Source organism: Pelodiscus sinensis, chromosome 2 (genome assembly GCF_052426305.1).
Source record: "Pelodiscus sinensis isolate ZL-2025 chromosome 2, ASM5242630v1, whole genome shotgun sequence".
NCBI lineage: Eukaryota > Metazoa > Chordata > Testudines > Trionychidae > Pelodiscus > Pelodiscus sinensis.
Genome location: NC_143053.1, coordinates 146,709,378 through 146,730,635, shown reverse-complemented (window position 1 = coordinate 146,730,635; position 21,258 = coordinate 146,709,378). Strand labels below are relative to the sequence as shown.

General features: G+C 43.0%; 1 protein-coding gene across 1 annotated transcript in view; it reads right to left on the bottom strand.

The window, feature by feature from the left end:
- TMEFF1 (transmembrane protein with EGF like and two follistatin like domains 1) overlaps nt 1-15,832 on the bottom strand; it is a 213,825-nt gene extending 197,993 nt beyond the window's left edge. Inside the window, exon 1 of the mRNA XM_075921539.2 lies at nt 15,233-15,832. Coding sequence (XP_075777654.1) covers nt 15,233-15,482 — 250 coding nt within the window. The 5' untranslated portion in view covers nt 15,483-15,832. The remainder of the gene's footprint in view (nt 1-15,232) is intronic.
- Nucleotides 15,833-21,258: the final 5,426 nt, after the last annotated feature.

Sequence of the window (21,258 nt, the reverse complement as noted above, 5' to 3'; positions counted from 1 at the left end):
CCCCTCCACATATGCCCCAGAGTAAGGGATTAGGCTACTTCCATACAAGCAGAAGGAACTTGCTACAAAAGTCCCCTTTTCCAGTTCCTCATTCAGCATGAAATCAAAGGGCTACCAATACAGGTAAGAGTGGTCCTGCTTTCCAGACAGGTGAAACCAGTCACTGCTCCCCTCCCAACTCTCAAGTGACTATGGCTCTTTGGTGGGGGAGGTATTGTTTGTTCCAGGTCCCTTCCAGAGAGTGCAGAGACGTAGCATGGGGACCAGGCGTAGGGTGGAGACCAGGCATGAGCCTGGTGGCTCTTAATACATTTAAAAAGCAGAGACGCAGCATCTGGGACCAGGTGTGCACCAGGAATCAGGTGATTCCCGACTCATGACCAGTCACCCGCTATGCCTCTGCCTCCTCTGCCCCCCCACAGAGACAGTCCTCGGGGAACCAGCTGTTAAGCCGGCTCTCCCTGCACCAGCTCCCCTCCCCCTTGCTGCCTCTCTCTGATAAAGGCAGCAAGGGGTGGGGGGAGCGACTAGATGAATCTCTACTCAACTACTTATCAGGTAGTCAACTAGTCGCTTACATCCCTAATCTATGATATCTGTTCTGCAAAACAAATGTAAAGAAAACTTGTTAAACACCTACAATCACAATATTTTGACAAAAGCAGTAAAGATTTTTTTGAATAAAATTACCCTAGATCCCATGAAAGCATCTTTCCCATCTTGAAATCCACAAATTAGTATCACTAACATCTAAAATTTCATAAATTTTAGATGTTAGTGATACTAATTTGTGGATTTCAAGATGGGAAAGATGCTTTCACGGGATCTAGGGTAATTTTATTCAAAAAAATCTTTACTGCTTTTGTCAAAATATTGTGACTGTGTCTTGTATTGTGACTCTCAGTCCCCCGCTGACCCCAGGCTCCATGCTACGCTGCAGGCCACTAGGAGCCCAGGGTCAGCTGGGGACTCCCCAGCTAATCCCGGGTTCTGGGAAAATGCTGCAGAGAGCCTGGGGTCAGCTGGGAGTCCCCAATTGACCCTGAGCTCCACGGCAGCTGCCCCTTTGAAATGCGTGGAGGCGGTGTTTTAAAGGGGCAGTCCGCCACACAGCTGATCCATAGATCAGCTGTGCAGCAGCTGCTTTGGGGTTTCAAAGTGGCAGTGCCACTGTGCGGCACTGCCACTTTGAAGTACCCCTTCCCCGCTTTTGTTGCCTCTATATCAGAGAGGCAGCAATGTGGGGGGGAGGAGGATATCAACTGGTCGACTAGTCAAAAGACTATCCGATAAGCAAATGCTTATCAGATAGTCGACTAGTCTTTAACATCCCTACTCTGGATACCAAGATCTCCTAGATTCTAACCCTTACTGACTTGCTAAGTAACTCAGCAAGATCAATTCAGGCCTACATTTTCAAAAGTGTTCAATTCAAAGCACCATGAAAATGCTTCATTTGAAATATTCATGACTTTAAAACTGCTGAGCTGATTTTGTTCAAAATTGACTTGCATTGCACATCTTCAAATCCGGGCCCCCAATCATGCAAAGAGTTCTACAGAAGCAAACCTCTGAGCCCATACTGTACTCCTTGAAGGACCAGTGCCTTAAAAACCATGCCAAAACAAAAAGAATCTTGCATTTACTGTACCGTAACTATGTTGTATAGGAAATTTCAGATTGTATAATATATTTTATTAACTGGCCATTTATGATGATACAAAGACCATACATTAAGGCAAAAAAACAGGAGAACAGAGTTAAGTTTCAGCTTTTAACATAAAATCTTCATAACATAACATAAAATCTCCTGGATGCTCAACTATTTATCTTTGTGTTAAATTAACTCTCATTTTTTGTATATAATGCACAGTTCCTGATGGGGTTTATGAAGTAGCTAATATTGCGACAATATCACCTCTTTTGTGTTTGAGCACTCTTCTGTTATAACATAGTATCTTGTTTTGTTTTTAATGCCACTGTGCAATGGACTGCCAGCTTCATTAATTTTTCCATGGTAACACCCAAATCCCTTTCTTGATCAGTGCACTAGAGGATTGATTCTTTGCTCCCAGACTGATTTTTTTAACATTGAACTGCATTTGCCATCTGCTAGATAAATAATCTAAAACACAAACTCTGCATCTGGTTTCAGTGCTTCTCTTTATTTGCTCAGTCTACATTATCAATATCCCTTGCAAACTTTGGAGGTTGTGTTTTCAAGGTTTTCATGTAGATCAACTTTCTGTATTCTGAACGGAGGTCTAACACTGAACCTTGAGGTACTACATTCAGAACTTCTTCTTACTTTGATAAAAAATGTATACAGCTGCACTTTGTGTCCTGCTTTGAAGCTAGTTTTCTACCCAGAAGTTTTGATCCTTTCTATTCTGTAACTACTATAACAATTAATTTCTGAGGTTAAAAAGTGTCATCATTTAAGCTCAGAAATCGTTTTTAAATGGTCGAATGTAACCAAGACAGAACTGCACTTTCAACACAGAATTAACACAATTAATGAAGCTATTTTCAAAAGAAGAGTGGTATTCCACATGCAAACAACAGGAAAAAGTCTTCCATAATGGTAATCTGCTATTTTGATTTTACTCCCTTAAACTATAGCTCCCAAAAGGTACCTGTGTGGAAAATGTTCAGTAAGGAAGTGGAAACTCCATAAAAGTTTGTCTTTCAGAGTTTTCAAAATCCTCTGGGACAGAGAATCTGCAGAAGGACCAAGCCCTCTATCTGAAGACACTATGCTTCTCTTCCAGTGCATCGGCTCACCATTATACATGGAGTCCTCTCTCTCAGTCTTATTCTTTCTAAGGATTCACTGTTGGTAATTTGTGTCCTAGAAGTAATAATCGGAGAAGCACAACTATCCCGTCTTCTCTCAATATGTGCATCTCCTCCAATTATCAGGACTTATGATAATTAGCTTAATTCTAAACATGCTGTTACGCCCAAATTTTCAACAGTGTCCACTAGGGATGTGAACATGTAACCATTAACATGATTAACTGATGAGCATCAGTTAACCTTCATGGTTACATGCAAGCCTCCCCCCTGCTGCCTCTCTACCAGAGGCAGCAGCATGGAGGGGAATGAAGGCAGGAAGAAGCTGGTGCGCGTGGGCAGCTTACTTAAGATGGATCCTCATGAGTACCAGCTCCCATGGAGCTGCCTCCCCTCCCCTCCCACACACGCTGCTGCTGCTCCCACTCCCGGTGAGGAGCGTGAAGTGACTTTTTTCATTAAACCAGTTCCAGAACAGGATGTGAATCAGGATGAAGAGCAAATTTGCAGTCTCATCTCAGAAGAGCAATTTGTCCACAAACACTTTCCTCCCTCAAAGAACAGGTTGCTATTGAGCCTGCAGCAAACTCAGTGGAGAAAGAAGCTGCCCCAGAACCTGGTAAGTGTGTTTACAATGTTCTATTATAGTAATGGGTGGGATTTCTGCTCTAAGAAGTCGTGCAAAAGTGGCAAGACCTGGCTACCAGTGTGTGGCCGCTAACTGCTGATTGTATCATAGCCCTTTGGCGTTTCCCCTCCCTTGCAACATACTGAGTTCAAAAGGCAACTTAAAATTTCAACGACATCTGTAAAAGTCATTAACAGTTCAGTCACAAATGTTTGCTAGCGTCATGCTTTACTTTCAATAATAAGAAATTTGCCACTTTTTAATAACTCCTCCTGTGTCTATATGTGGCTCTCCTATAAATAGTAAACTGAGTGTGTTTGTTTGGCAGCCTGTATTCTATTGCCAAATCTAGTCTATTTCAGTGAGAGGTAGCCCATGCAGTCTGTCAGTCATAAATTCATTTATCCAAAGTACAAGTGGGTGTCAGGGTTTTTTTACCCCAGGACCACACTATGGTCTATGTGGAGGAAAGCTGTCAATTGCAGAAGGTTTGCATGCAGCATTAAGAGAATAAGACATGTATGAGCTAATGCAGCATCATGTTAATCTCTTGTGGATTCTGATCCAATCCTGGCTGCTGATAGCTGCAAATTTTTCCTGAAGCAGGGAGTCCAGATTAAGGATGTTAAATAGCGAGTAATTTACTCGTCGAATAGTCAATGGAATTTCCATCAACTACTCGACTAGTTGATAGGCACTTCCACACTCCTCCTTTGACATGTACAAGAGTCTCTCCTGAGGCTCTTGTACATTTCAAAGGAGGAATGTGGAACTCCACATGCAGCCCAGGGTCAGTGGGAAGTCCCGCTGATTCCAGGCTGAACAAGGCATGCCAGCTTTGAAATGTACTAGAGTTCCCAAGAGGGGATTCTTGTGCATTTCAAAGAGGAAGCACCTGCTTAGAGCCTGAGGCCAGTGGGAGACTTCCCAGCTGACTCCAGGCTCCGCATGGCATTTCCACAGAACCCAGGATAAGCTGGGGATTCCCCAGCTGACCCTGGGTTCCACGCAGCATTTCCCCAGTGCTGTGCGGCACTGCCCCTTTGCAATGCAGCCTCGGCATTTCAAAGCGGCAGCGTTGCCCAGGGCCCGGGTACAGGCTCCATTCAGCACTGCTGCTTTGAAGTACCCCCTCTTTCTGCCCCCTTTGCTGCCTCTATCTGATAGAGGCAGCAATGGGGGAAGGAATCAACTAGTTGACTGGTCTATCCGACTAGTCCTTAACATCCTTAGTCCAGATAGTCACACTGAAGGAAAAGGTGCCCTTTGTAGGTACCCATATAGCTGATTACTCTACTCCATTCACAACTGTGCTGTTTGCATACTTCATCTGCATATACTGAAGGTTTCCCGCACCAGCAACTTGGAGAAACATCTGCCAAGGGGGCACCACAAAAATAGGTGAAAGGCCAGAAATGACAGAAAAAGCCTTTTGCAGCAGGGGAATTATATTCCCCTTACCCCCCTCCATATGGCAATTAGTTAGGAAATTATTATGAACAGAAAAAAGGTTAAACTTACTATGGCCTCTGCACTTCTGTAACTGCAATTAACAAGGCAGTATCCAGAGACGGTATGAGGACTGAAACATTACCTTACACAGCGCTTAATTTGTAATGAAAGAGGTGCCGGCTGGGGCTCAAATAAATTTCTCTGCATTTCAAAGGAGGAATGCAGAAATGCTTATTGACTAGTACTCTATGAGTAAATTTCTTGATATTTAACATCCTTAGTTTCAAAGGAGCCAGCACTTGCAAAGCATTTCCTGGAAAAGGAATTGTGGTTAAAGGAGGATGACAGAGGTCAAGAGAGAGAACTGTTTCAGCATCACCTATCTATAATAGCTGCCAGAGCACAATCTCCTGTAGCATCCCCACACTACAGCACGATCACCCTCATTCCAGCAGTAGCTTGGACACCTGGCACATGCATTCAGAACTCACGAGCAGCTGGGCAGAGCAGCAATACCCCATGCACCTTTCCTTCTTTAAACCCTCTCCACTGGTAACCTCAACACCTCTTCCTTACCCCCAAATGAGGAGGAAGCACAGAAAGAAGAAAAAGGAGAACGAGAGATAATGGGCATGCAGTAGGAAGGGGATTGTGTCAGGTATTCTCTATTTCCTGCCCTTTGTTTGTGGGGTTTGAAATGGCAGCTACCCTGCCCAATGCCATGAGTGTTGTGCTATTTTAAGACATGTTTGCACATAGAGTGTGTTATGTTTTCGAGAAAGTTTATTGCCATCATTGCATCACATAAAACAATTGTGATTTGAGATAATACAGCTAAAAGCATGTTCAGGGGCAATTAAACATTAAGCAAATGCTATTCCTGTTTAGCTGGATATAGCAATTCCCATTTCAATATATTCTACCTATAAACCTATTCTGCCTCCCCCCACATTCACATCCATTATTCAGTATGCCACTCACACTTAAATTGCATGGCAACCAAGCCCACACCACTCCCAAGCAATCCCCCCTTGAAAAAATTAATGAGCCATTTTCCCCCACAAGCACATTTACACAGATAATATTCCTCCTCTTTCTTTGGGCCATGCAAGTACATAATGCGAGAACACAAAGCCTCCCTGACTTTTGCTATCCAAGTGCAACCAGCTCCTGCAGCAGTAACTGTACTTTCTGGCCGAGGGTGCTGATCCAGAAACCCCCCAATATCACAGATCCATTCAGGGGGAAATGGCTCACCTCTAGCTTCTGGCTCTGTTTCCAGTTGCTCAAGCTTCCTGTCACATGCAGGGCAGGCAGTCTAATTTTCCCACAGTGCATCATGGTTCTAGGGCTAGTGTAGCCACATTTTGTGTTGACCTTAGAGACTCTGGAATATAGTTAGTTTTGCTTCAGTCTGCCTGCTGCAGTGCAGTCACCAGAGTCACCAGGGTTAGAAAAGTCTTTAGGTAGGGTTAAAAAACAATGTAGGCACACAAGCCCTGGGTTCCCTAACATGGATCAGTTGACATGAGTACCACTAACCTAGCTTTACACTGCAGCATAAACATACTGTGTGGAAACCAGTTTCCTATTGCATCAAACTAGCAACTTTATGAATATAGAACTGTTGTCCTCAGAGGCGTAGCGAGGGTGTTATGTGCTCGGGGCTAAAGGCAAAATTTGTGCGTCCCTCCCCCGGCCACACAGCGGGGTCCCAAACCTGGCACATGGCTGAGCTTGTACTGCGCCTTCCCCCGCCCTCTCCCGTTTGGGGCTAGGCCCCTGCACGCACTAACCCGCCAGCAGAGATGGAGGAGGGTAAGGCTGAGGGTGGGAGGAGGCTCCAGCCAATGGCAGTGTGCCAAGTAGAAGCAGGCTAGCCAAGGGATGACAGGGGGAGTGGAGGGGGACTAAATTGGCACCCCTCTAGAGTGGGACCTGGGGACAACTCTCTCCTCCTCTCCCCTCCCGCTCCTCCCTAGCTACACCACTGGTTGTCCTAAAAGGTTATAGAGGTTACTAATAGAAGACCATTACTTTTTCTTTTTACTTAGCACTTAACACAAGCAATAAAAAACATATTTAAATTATTTTAAAATAAATGATGCAAACATTAGTAGATCACCGACTCCTTGCAGCATCACATAATAACGTGATATCTTCACAGAAACTTTACAGAACAGACAGGTGCTATCAAATCCCCATAATTTGGTATCTTAAAGGAAATAAAAACCACCATCACAATGCACGGGCAAACCTTTCTCCAAGCTGAAGTACTAATGCTGGTCCTAACATTCTCTAGCCAGGAGGTTCTAAGATATAGTTCTGTCAGCAAGAACTTCCTGTTACTAGTCCAACTGCTCAAAGGATGTCACTGAATGCTACTCCCCACTTAAGCAGAAAACATCTCTTAGCCTATTTTGTGGAGTTTCATATATTTTTCTCAAAGAAAAAAGGTGGCAAAGGAAGAAAATCTACTATATATTTGAGAGAGCTTATCTGTCTGTTTGATCAAGAACTCCTAAATGGTAAAAAGCTAGGACCACCAAATTTGGTATACAGCTTCCTCTTATCACAACTTAAAGCAAGGTAAGCATTTGGTTGTGCCAGGAACAAGGGATGTGCCTGGGATGGCCGCTTCTCATAAAACCAAACAGAAAAAAGACAATCACTACATCAAGTACAGTCCTCACCATTGACATAACTGAGCAAATGTTGAAAGACTGAACCAAGAGGAGTCAGAAATACAGGATGAACCTGGAATAGAATTGCATCTTGGGATGTAAAATTCCGTGTAACTGGCTAACCAGTTAAATGAAGTGTTAAACACTATGTTTAACCAGTTAGCCAATTAAAGAGAGGGCAAAGCTGAGCTGGAGCAGCCTCCCCACCACAGGCAGCAGCTGCTCCAACCTATGGTAGGGCTGCCACTCCCAGCCCACAGGCTGGGAGCTAGCAGCTCCATGTGGGGACCTTATGTTCATGGTGGGCCATGGATAGGAGACTACTCCTGGGTACTGGTTAACCTGTTCACATCCCTAATTGCTTCTCAATAAACTTTACAGAAAAAGAGGTAAAATGAAAAGTAGTACTCTGTTTTGGCACAGCTAAATCAATGCTTAAGGTTTGAAAACTAGAGGAAAATGTTATTAGAAACCAAATTGACTATTGCTCTTTTTTTGTTAAAACATTGTGAATGATAAGAAGTCATAGGGATGAAGAAAAAAATACCTTTGATGGAACTGACATTTTAAAAAAATTGCTAAAAGAAATTAAACAGGCAAATTTTAATAATCCTTTTAAGAAATCTGAAATAAAAATTACCTTCATAAAAATAATACTGTATTTTTGAAAAATACAATAAATCATATACATTTTCCTTTTATTTAAAACAAAAAGAGTTAATAATCCAAGCCATGCTGGGTAAATCTTCTAGTATTTTCATAAAAAGAGCTGCATTAGCTACGAACTCAAAAACTACTGATTTGCAAAACAATCTGCATATATAAATGGCATGTTCAAAACTGTTTTTACTTACCACCATCAAAATAACCTGTCTCATCTACTTGAATGAGTTTCCCAAGACAGAGGCTCTCTCTCAAAAAGATTATCATTGCACAGGGCTTCAGGGCATCAGAGCAGCCCTTACAAAAAATTCTATAGAGTTAATAGAAGTTACATGTTTATAATTTATTCCCTATTAGAATTTTTAAACCAATGTGCATATTTTTATAGTAGAAATATTCAGTATACAGGATTATGTTGATTATTTTTAATAGTAGCATCATTTTCTTACCTTATATAATACTATTTACATCATTTAATGAATGTATTTAGAGTAATTTACACAAAGCCTTAGTGAATTCTACAGAACTTTTCCATAAAGGGATACTCACACCTGAAAAGTGGCAAAATGCCCTCTGTAACCCTTTCTCACCTCACAAGATCTGCAGGGACTGACCAAAGGGCCTCAACACACTCATAAGAAGCCTTATAATGGGGAAAATAATTCTCTCTCTACTTTCCTTGTACTCAAAAACAGTTCGAGTGCATCTATTCAGCAGGGCTTAACTCGAAATAAGCTACACAAATTGAGCTGTGTCAATTGCGCAGGTTATTTTGAAATTGGGAGCATCTACACAGCACTTGCACTCTTCCTCCGACTCCCATACTCCTCATACAATGAGGGTTACAGGAGATGGCGTAAGAAGTCCTCCAGCTTGACAGTTTTTGAAATAACTGTCTGCTGTGTAGACACCGACTAACTTACTTAGAATTAACACTAGCAATTTTGAAATAATGTTGTTGTGTAGACATACCCCTAGATTGTGCAAACTTTCCCTAAAAACAGAGGCATGCCTAGAAAATGTCAGCTCAGAAGATGTACGAGAAGCTGAGGACAGGAGATGGATCAGAAACTGTTTTGCACTCATTGGTATCATGGGTTCTGCTGCTCTGACCTGTGGAACTGCTCCAAGATTTCATCATAGGAGTGGCAATGTCAGTAGCACCACTTGCAATGCTGACTGAATAATGAGGGAAACCAATAATCTGCTTGAATAATCATCAATATCATTATCTATGGGACTTGTAACAAGCGTTCAAAAGTCCAATATATACCATATTCACTCTTCCCTTTATCCACCGTTCTGTCAATTCAGAGAGCTAACAGATTACAGGCATAATTTATCCTTATATCAACAACAAAAAATTATCCAACACCCCGCGTGCATCCATTCCCGCCTCTCCTCTCCTTGTTTCTGGAGAAAAGGCAGCAGTGCGTGGAAGGCCAGATAGGAACCAGTACACACGGGGAGCTGACATTAAAAGCCAGCTATCCGCAAGCACCAGCTGGCACCTACCATGCCCCAACGCTGCTGCCTCTGTAGGAGGCAGCAGCACGGGGGAAGGGCAGGTAGCTCCCCATCCTTCATACCTGAGGTCCTGCCCCTTCCAGGAGTGCAGAACCACTCCCCACCTTGCAATTGTGTTGGCCTTCCTGCCTTCATGTATCCAATATTCGACAACTAAAGTAATTTTCAGTTCCTGCTGCTCTGACCAAGTCATCTGCGGTGAGTCTTCTCACAGGTTCCGTATCACTTTCCAAAAACTTTTCATCAGTACTTGATTGAACTACCACCTATACCACCAGCCCTGGTTCCTAGCTATGTTATACTTCTAGGCACCCTTTAATCGAGTGAAGTTAGAATTATGTAAATATTCACATTCTCCTACATTTAACAGAAAGGGAATCCTGTAAAAGGGAAATTGTCCTTAATTTTTCCTATTTCATTCAGTCAGCAACCTGAAGTTATAATACCACCTTCTTGTATATATCAGAAAGTCAAAATTCTGGGCAGAGTATGTGCTCTCTGAACCTCAGAGAAGATATCTGGTCTAATTAGAAATTAGTATGCATAGTTACATAAAGCCAGAATAATATCACATATACATAAGCCCAGTAAATATTACTGTGAAGGAGCAGCAAAGTGAACTACTTACTGGCAGGAACATGTCACTACTGATTAAATTCCCAAGTGCCGCCTTGATAGGAGCTAGCTATTGTAGGCACTACATGTAGCAATATCTATTGTTAAGCTTGTCTAACACTTTGCATTACATTTTTCTGCTTTCAATTACTAATAATTTTGTCACAATGTAACCTATGGGCTGAACTCATCCAGGCCTGACTTAGGTTTTTTATTTAAAGAAGTTGTTCCCAAGAATGTAGTTGATTGGTAAAAGGCCATTATGTCAAAAGTTGTACAACTTTTTTTTTAAAGTAGCACTACTGCCCCTGGGATTTAGGTTAAGAAGTTTTAATGTTGGCAGGGCAGGCAGAGAGAGGTCTCTCTCACTGTCCATTTGAAAAATTACTAGAGATTTGACAGTCAAAAATCACAGAAAATCACCATTTGCACATGCGTGGTTGAGTCTGTGTAACAGTTAATCATTCTACTTCCATATGTGAACTCTTGCCCTGCTACAGATACTCCTACATGCCAGTGAGCCTCTTGAAACATTTTGATCATAATACTGATGCTGATTTTGACATCAAAACAGCCTTTGACCTAGAGGAAGCAGCAATAAGATGGGAGCCAATATGCTCTCAATTTTAGCCATATTTCTTTCACTGACTGGGTTTAATGAATTCTCTGTATTTTCCAACCATTATTACCGATAAGATCTCACACTGTATAACACACTGATGAAAGAGGCAAGTATAATTTTCCCCATTTTACAGATAGGGGACCAAAGATGTTGCACAAGGTCAGTGTGGGCAGAATCATGAACAAAATTTTAAAAAAGCAGTCATGTAGCATTTTAAAGACTAACAAGATGGTTTATTAGGTAATGAGCTTTCGGGAGGCAGACCCATTTCTTCTGACCAAGTAGCAGTCCCAAATACCATTCTCTTACCCACACTGACTCTCAACGGGTATGTCTACACTTGCCCCCTAGTGCAAACTAGGGAGGCAAATGAAGCATACCGAAGGTGCTAATGAAGCACGGGATTTAAATATCCCACGCTTGATTAGCATATTCGTGGCCAGTCACCATTTTAAAAAGCCAGTAGCCCAAATTAACTCGCCGCGTGTAGACGCACTAGTCTGATCCAAAACCCTTCCCTCGAATTAACTGTTACTCCTCATTGCACGAGGAGTAACAGTTAATTCGAGGGAAGGGTTTTGGATCGGACTACCGCGTCTACATGCGGTGAGTTAATTCGGACGACCGGCATTTTTAAATGGCGACCAGCCACGAATATGCTAATCAAGCGTGGGATATTTAAATCCCGTGCTTCATTAGCAACTTCGGTATGCTTCATTTGCCTCCCTAGTCTGAACTAGGGGGCAAGTGTAGACATACCCTAAGGCTCCTTTTGCATATCTATCTTAACAAAGCACTGAGATTCTCAGAGGACTGAACGCTCTGAAAACACAAGTCATCATTTAAAAACAAAACAAAAATTGCTCCTGGTCTCCTATTCAAATCACTGAACTACACATCCTTCCTGTGATGATGTGATTATGTTACCACATAACTGAAGGCTCCACTGTAATTCAGTGGCTCTCAAACTTTCCCAACTGCTGCACCCCTCTCAGGAGCCTGATTCATCTTCCGTACCCCAAGTTTCACCTCTCTCCAAAACTAGTTGCTTCCAAATTAGATGTAAAAATGCAAAAGTGTAAAAGCACGCTATTGCTGAAAAATTGCTTACTTTCATTTTGTGTGTATGAAATTTTAGTTTGCACTGACTTTGTTAGAGGTCTTTTATGTAGCTTGCTATAAAACTAGGCAAATATCTAAATGAGTTGATGTACCCCAGACGACTTCTGCATACCCCTGGATGAGAACCACTGTTGTACTGCTGAAATGCATATAAAGAAAGAAAAGAATAATTAAGGATTTAGAAGTAAGAGGAAATAAAGGTTTCACTTAATTTTGAAGTTTCCTAACTTGTATGTGCTTTACTTTGCAACCATGCATTCTTTTAATGAGCTTTTGCATGGTGTTTACATAGTATGGACAATTCCTTGAGCAGAATACTCAAGAGAGTGAGAGGAAAACGAAGGGGAGTTCAGCCCCTCACAATCGTTAATTCCAAATGTACAGAGGGACCAGCAAAGATTCCACAGGAAGATGCTTTATCTGCTGATGATAAGATGTGGCAATAGCAGAGGGTATGTCTACACTTGCACCCTCTTTCAATAGAGGGATGCAAATGAAGACATTTGAAATTGCAAATTAAGCCAGGATTTAAATATCCCATGCTTCATTTGCATGATCGCATTAAGGTGCTATTTCGAAATGACACTATTTCGAAATAGAAAACGCGGTGTAGATGTGGTTATTTCAGGAGAACACCCTTCTTCCAAAATAACCCTTATTCCTCATAAAATGAGGTTTACCAGTTATTTCGGAAGAAGGGTGGTCTCCCGAAATAACCACATCTATACCACGTTTTGTATTTCGAAATAGCGCTATTTAGAATTAGCACCATAACGTGATTATGCAAATGAAGCATGGGATATTTAAATCCCAGCTTCATTTGCGATTTCGAATGTCTTCATTTGCATCCCTCTATCGAAAGAGGGTGCAAGTGTAGACAAACCCAGAATCTTGTCAAAAAGTTTAAGAAAGCGGATAAGTCCAATGTCAGCATTAGGCTGAAAGACATAATGATCCAATACAAGAGCAATCTGTTCTGGGTTTTCCAAATACTGACAGACACAAAAAGCAAACTAAAAAGTCCTATACATTTAAATAAATGTTTTACCTTAGGTTTTGGTTAACAAAGTGGCACCAGATAGTAAATACAATGAACCTCCACTATGAATGTAGTTGTAATCTGGACCACTCTGTGTAAATATACAGTAAACTCATTTTATGCAAGGAGAATCTTATCCGCTAAAAGTTAGGAGAGTTAAGCAGATTTACATAAGAGGAAAATTTGTCCCAGTGAGTTTTTGTTAATACTAGTTTTTATAAAAACTAATGTTGAAAATTGAGATACCACGGCTTTAAACTTCCATACTCTCTCACAGTATGGTTAACACAGCAAAACTGAATTAGCAGAGTTTTTTTAAGCAAAAACAATTCTTTCATATTTTAAAGTGATGCTAAAATCTGATGGAAACCATGTATACTTTTATAGTATTACATATGCCTCTGCCTGTTTTAACTAGAAATGAATCATTCTGAATAGCTCTGCCACAGCACACAGTTTTCTGTCAGTTTCTGGTTTAAAAAATGCTACTTGGATGATTGTTTCTATGGAATAATAATATACATTTCCCATATTGCCTTAGCAACTTCCTCAAATATATTACCGAGCATTCATAGTGAATCTCATTGATTTATCCATATGCTGTGGTATAATGACCCACATGTCTCTGCTGGGTACTGCCGGTGACACTGTAACCTGTTAACCTTTCTTTAAAAATAACCATCACATTCATGCGAATAGAATAAAAAGTCAAACAGAAATAGAAAAGCAGTACTTTGGTACGAGACCACATGTCAAGACTGGCTAAAATTAAGAACAAACAAGCAGCATAGAGATTTATTATATTGCAAAATTATTTTGATGTGGTTTGCTAGCTTGCAGATTTGATTGTCAACACACTAGCAGCATTAGCCAACAGTATAAAATGTAAATGTCATATGCTAAAAGGAAAAGTGTTACTGAATATTTATTCACTCATTATTTCAAAGCTGTTGTATTGCACAAGGACAGGACCCTGTGCAAAAAGTACAGATACCCACCTCCAAAGTACAAACTGCCTTCAATTCTCATCAAAACCAGTGGGAATAGAGGGCACTCTGCCCCTCGCAGGAAAAATTCAGCCCCTTGGGCAACCACTTTGCAACATTTCTACTAGTGATAATTCTAGAGTAATGATTCATTTTAAATTTCGCTACACATCGCAGATTGTAATAAGCAAAACCTAAAATCATTTTATCAAAATACTGAGGAAGACAAACGTTTTAAAGTATCCATAACCAATTATAACGTTGATATTGCTGCTTTCTTCTACTTAAAAAAATGTTCCATTGTTCAGTGTCCATAAAGAATACCGAAAATCGGAGTCCATAAATCCATGTCAATTGATAAAGGATTTATGTTAAACACAAACATGATAATGCCCATAGATACGTGTCATAGGCAGATGTCAGAAAGTATTCCGCTACCACGGTTCTAATAACGAACCACCTGGAAATGTTTTCTGTGGAGAGAGGGGAGAGCCCACAACTATCATCGGAACAACAATGAATCTACGTAGCAACCAGCTGAAGGGGTCAGAGGCTCGGTGTTCGGTCTGTATTTATAAACACAGAGGCGAGGCGGCTGTAAGGAGATTGAGCGAGGCTGTTTTAACAGCTTGCACTCACGTGGGCGCCTTTGGGATTTGCCCCTTTCCCAGTTTCTCACACCGGACGCTGGAGGCGGAAAAAAAGATTCGGGGTTAAGACCGGGATCGGGTGCGGTTTAATGATCCAGCGCGATTGGCGTGCACCTGCCGACACCCACAGCCAGCAGAAAGAAATCCAGGGGTCCACACACGGCAGCGAACTCCCCTTCCTTCGCCAAGGAAGCCTCTTTTGTCCGGGGGAGGAGAAAAATCTCTCCCCCTTGCCAATCGCCTTTTCCCCTTTATCAGCAAATCGCACCTTGGAACCGGAGCCCGGGCTCTTTGTTTTCAGCAGCACGTAGTAGGGGCAGGAGCGAGGGACTGACTGGCAGCCCCGCTCCCACCTCCGGCTCCACGCCGCCGTGTAAACACGCCGGGCACTGGCCCGCCCCGGTGCGCACCCCCCAGCCCGCACGTGGCCCGCGCCGCGGGGCATTACCTGAGCAGTTGCTGCCTTTCCCCTTGCCGCCGCCGCCCTGGCACTCGCCGCCGGGCAGCAGGTTGGACGCCCGGCCGGCGGGCAGGGCAGCCAGGGCGAGCGCCAGGAGCAGCGAGGCGCAGCGCCACGCCAGGGGGGGCCCCACCCGCGGCAGCAGCAGCAGCCGGGCGGCGGCCGGGCTCCCCGGCACCATGGCGGGGGCGCGGAGGCGGCGGGCTGGGAGCGGCGGCGAGCGGCAGGCCCGGAGCATCAGTCGGTGCCGGCGGCGGCGCTGCCCTGCGGGGACCGTCCCTTCTCCGCCGGGCCGGAGCCGCGCCTCAGCATCCCCGCCCCGCGCCGCCCCCGTGCGCCCCGGCCGGCTCCTGCCTCCTTTGTGCGCGGCGCCCACCCGCGCTGCTGCCACCGCTCCGGCTACAACAAAGGGAGCGGGCTGAGGCGGCTGCTGCCGCTGCGGAGGGAGGCGGGGAGGACGCACACGTGATGGCAGCCCCCCCTCCCGGCACCCACAGGGGAGGCGAGGGGGCTCCCTCCTCCGCCGGAGCTGGGGCTTGCCCCGGGAGCTCTGCTGGGCGCGGCGCCGCCTCGCCCGCCCGCCCGCAGCCACCGCTCCTGCCCCACGCCGGGCGAGGGACCGCCGCAGCCCCACCAGAGCGATGGGCGGGCGGCAGCTCCGTCCCCCCAGCGAGGCCACGGTGAGGGGCGGCGGCAGCATCGCCCCTCGGCCCCCAACAGCAGCACCCGCCCTCACTGAGGCCACAAGCCTTAGGGGGAGCAGCAACTACCCCTGCGGGCCGGGGGAGAGGGGCCCTCTAGCAGCCCGTGGTGCGGGGTGACCTGTGAGCTCTGGGCTCTGTGCCAGATCCCCCGGGCCAGCCCCACGCTGGCAGCTCCCCCGCGGGCTGCTTTGCTGCTTCTGCCAGGTTGTCCTGGGGCAGGCTGAGGAGGGGAGCACAGAGCCCCCTTGGGATTGTTTCTGATTAACTGGACGCTGTGTAAATTGTTACTGCACCTGAGCCTGGTTCGTGGGTCAGGAGCAATTTCCAAATCCCAGTCGGTATGGTGGAGAAAAACGGGGTGGCTGCTTGCAACGTGTTTTTCTCAAAACAGCTTCTCCTGGTAGCATTTGGAGTGGCTGGGAGAGAACTGTCCCTTGAAATCAACAAATACTCTCCCCTACATAAAGCTGAGCACATGGAAGTGTTTGCAGGGTGTGGGGCTACAACTTGCTTGCAAGCTGTTTATGAGGGTATACTGCTCTTAGCAGATGGACCTGAAGAGCCATGTACATTTGCAACACGGTGCACTGTTCTTATTACTGCTAATACAGGAATAACACAAAGAGGAAACATGTTCAGCAGAAGATTTTCACTGGACCAGTTTCAGCTATGATATACATTTGGTCCTAGTCCTTGGAAAAAAAGCAGCCTCTGTTCTAACCTTCCCCACGAACCATTTTGTTGCAGGGCAAGCAGCCCTTTCTCCCTATTAAGGTGTGCTTAGGGTGCTCCCACTGGTGAAACAACAGATTAAGTACTGTAACTGCAGGAAGGGCTAAGGTCCTACCCTTGCAACAAGCTCAGTGTGAGCCCAGGTCTGCCATGCAGAGGTCCCATGACAGGAATGGAACCTTAAAGTGGATTTAATCCTCCAGGGTGACAGACTTAAACTGAAAACCTCATACAACTTTAAAAAGGGCTGGCTACTGGTGAAGAGATAGGATCAATGTGACCAAGACTAATATATTTGATATAATTTAGCACTTTTCATCTTTCCTCATAAATCAGTCCTTCCAGACCATTAATCATTTTTGTTGCTTTTCTCTGAATTTCCTCTAAATTATGATATGACATAAATGATAGGACCAGAAGCAACAGGCTTAAATTGCAACCAGAGAGATGTAGGATATTTTCAAAGCAAGAGGTATTACTAGAAATCCTTAGTTCCCTTATCTCAAGATTATATTTATCATAAACTTTCTAACTGTCAAGGTGGTTAAGCACTGGAATAAATTGCCTAAGAGGTTGCGGAGTCTCCATCACTGGAGATTTTGAAAAGCAGGTTAGACAAACACCTGTCATGGATGGTTTAGGTCAGTGGTTCTTAACCTTACTGCATACACCCTTTTGGTTCTCAAAATATGTTCTCGCACCCCTTATTAAAAATCGTTGAAGTAGGTCAGTTTTAAACCTAAGATATATCATAAAAATCTGGCATGTCTTGCACCCCCCAGAAAGGGCATCTCACACCTCCAGGGGGTGCGTGCACCCCAGGTTAAGAACCACTAGTTTAGGTAATACTTAGCCCTGCCATGAGTGCAGGTGACTGGACCAGATGACCAGTCCCTTCCACACCTACAATTCTATGATTATCCACTTCTTTCAGTAACTGCATATATTGCTGGATGTGTCCAGTGGTCAATGAAAATTATTTCCAGGGGTTGACATATGATTTTGTTTGCATAGATTTGATTGTTGCAATTCTCTATTTCCTAAAACCTCTTCTGATATTATATCTGGAGTATAACTCATTCACAATTTACAACAAAGTAACATGTATTCTAATAGAAAAAAAGATAGTATATTAATCTGAATTCATTTTTCTTAAACTGGTTCACTCGATACATTTTGTATGTATTTGAAATTTCTACTTTTAAGGCCTGCAAAGATATAACTCCAATGTATTTGGCTAAACTTGAGCTGTCTTGCTCCAACAATTCTCAGCATTCTGAATCAGCTGGTTATTTACTTTGTTAGGAATATAATTTTGAGATAAGGGAACTAAGGATTTTTCTAGTAATACCTCTTGCTTTGAAAATATCCTTCATGTTGCTATCTGCAATTCTTAATCAAATATAACAGATTTAAAATGGCATGTTTTATTAATTTACCCCTCATTACTAGTTTAGGTAATACTTATTGGGTAATTAGCAGTTTGTAGACTATTCCGAGACACTTTTTGTCAAGGGTCTCTACATTCTTTTTGAAATGCATACATAATGTTTGTGAGCCCATATAAATATAGAGAAAGGGACTATTATTCTGAGGCTGTAATCCAAAATTGCAATGAAATACAGTGGTTAAAAAAAAGCTAATGCTACTCCATATCTAATTTTTCTCTAGCCTTCTGGTACTTTACCTCCCTAATTTTGCATAACTTTTTAAAGTTTATTAACAAATTCCATTAATATCCTCAGATGATTGTCATCAATATATGTTCAGTTTTTCCAAATATTCCTGCATGCTTCTTTTTGTCAAAAGGTATATTGACAGAGTCTTCATTATTTCCAAATTCGCCAAACCTCATCTTCATAAATATTTTGAAATAAATGAAATTTTACATAAAAAGGACAAATCACATTATGTTTGATGGGAATTATGCATAATGCTTATGAGTAAAAAAGCAACTAAGATATTATCATGTTAATTCATAACTACTTAGCAAAACCAAAAAACAAAAAGGGAGAACTTACATATCAACTTGCATTGTATTTAAGCTCAGTACAAGTTTTGTAGCATATTAAGTAGAAATATGAAGCTAAACACCAACCTCAGAACTTGATTCATGTTCAGGTTAATGAGAGATTAGGAGATGGGAATAACAACATTTCAAAATGATAATTTATTCTTATCATGTTGCTTCACAAAGATCCAGAAAGAAATCCCCAATCTTGTGGAAACCATATGCCTGTCCATTAGCATAGTAATGCACTTTTTCCAGTGGAGCAAGCCTGTGAGTATTTGCAAGCCAGGATTTATAAGCAGGATATTTATTAGATTTTCAATTCTTATTATGTCTCTTTTGGTGGATAATATAGGTAAATTGATGAATTTCCATAAACACTTGTCTAGTGTGAGTTCACTTATGTCCATGAGTATAAATATATTAGGGAAATGAACTGATTGGTACATCAGCCACCTGGCTTAATGTGTTTCCTACTGCCTTCCAACGGTTCCCAAAATGACAAGAAACATCATGTGCATCTCTGTGATATCTGCTATTAGACATCTGGTGCTTGTTGGTGAGATCTCACCATGAAACTTGGCATTTTTGGCCATTGTATGATCAGAATTGCATAGCCAGTTATAAGAACATAAGAATGGCCGTACTCGGTCAGACCAAAGGTCCATCTAGCCCAGTAGCCTGTCTGCCCACAGTGGCCAGCACCAGGTGCCCCAGAGGGAGTGGACCAAAGACAATGATCAAGCAATTTGTCTTGTGCCATCCATCTCCAGCCTCTGACAAACAGAGACCAGGGACACCATTTCTGTCTCCTGGCTAATAGCCTTTTATGGACCTAACCTCCATGAAATTATCTAGCTTCTCTTTAAACTCTGTTATAGTCCTAGCCTTCACAGCCTCCTCTGGCAAGGAGTTCCACAGGTTGACTACACGCTGTGCAATACACTAGAAGATTTATTCAGCATTGTTTGGGTGCTTAACTCAAATACGTTTTGTTTTTCTTAATTTAAATAATTGTTCTGGGGTGGAACTCGGGAATAAAAAGGTTGAGTATACAGACTGCCTAGGGAAGAGAGGACCAGCTCTCTCTCACTCCAGCAGCTTGGGGCCAGATAGAAGTGCCTGTTCATAGCTGCTGCAGCTCCAGCAGGCAGAGCCAGGGGAGGGATAGATGTCTCCCAGCTGGGGGACAGACAGACACAGAGACAAACAGATACACAAACAGACATACTCTCTGAAATATATGGTGATGATGACGGGCAATCACTCATTGCCAAGTATGATCATCTTCCCTTAGATGGTTGGGCCCTTAAATGGCTGATAAGAATGATCCTTGAACCACAAGTTCTATTACTGTGAGGACAGATATTTCCAGGTACAGCAGGAGGCTGTTGACTATGACTAGAAGCCAGTTTCCCCTTCCTCCTATGCCTCTTCTCTTCCTCAGCTTGTCGGTGGGCAAGTTCAAAATGCAAGGAGCCATTGCACAGGACTTCTCTCCATTTTGAGCAATCCTGGGCAAGTGTCTATCAAGGATCAAGGTCAATGTTGCATTTCTTTAAGTTATCCTTTAGCAAGTCCTTATAACTCTTCCATTGCCCTCCCACGTTATGGTATCCTTCCTTCAGCTGAGAAAACAAGATCTGTTTTGGGAGGCAATGGTCTCATATCAAAATAATGTGACCAGTCCAGCAAAGTTGCTGACAGATGATCATTGTCTCGATACTGGAGATCTTTGCCTTTTCCAAAACACTGATGTTAGTGCACCTATCTTCCGATTTGATCTTCAAGATCTTAAGGAAGCAGCGTTGGTGATATCACTTGAAAGTCCTTGAGAAGTGCCTGTAGGTTGTCCAGGTTTCAGACCCACACAATAGTGTTGGGAGAATGATGGCTTGAGAGACAAGAAGTTTGGTGTCTGTTTGAATGTCGTGATCTTCAAAAACCCTGAGCCATAAAGGAGCAAAGGCTGCACTAGCACAGCTCAAACAGTGCTGGATTTCTACATCTATATCTTCCTTGAATGAAAGACAACTTCCAAGGTAGAGAAAATGATCAACATTCTCCTGTGCCTCTTCATTGATTTTAATGGATGGGGAGTATGGTACCTCATTTGTAGAGGGCTGATGGAGCACTTTGGTCTTCTTGATGTTGAGAATGAGACCAAGACATGCGTAAGCATCAGCAAACACTGTGGCTACATCTAGATTGCATCCCTTTTTCGTAAAAGGGATGCAAATTAGACGTATCACAATTGCTAATGAAGCGGGGATTTAAATCTCCCCCACTTCATTAGCATAAAAATGGCTGCCACTTTTTTTCGGCACAGATCTTTGCTGGAAAAAAGCATCAGTCTAGACGCAGATCTTTCAGAAAATAAAGCCTTTTCCGAAAGATCCCTTATCCATTATTTTATTTTAAGAGGGATAAGGGATCTTTCGGAAAAGGCTTTATTTTCCGAAAGATCCGCATCTAGACTGGCGCTTTTTTCCGGCAAAGCTCCAAGCCGAAAAAAAGTGGCAGCCATTTTTATGCTAATGAAGTGGGGGAGATTTAAATCCCTGCTT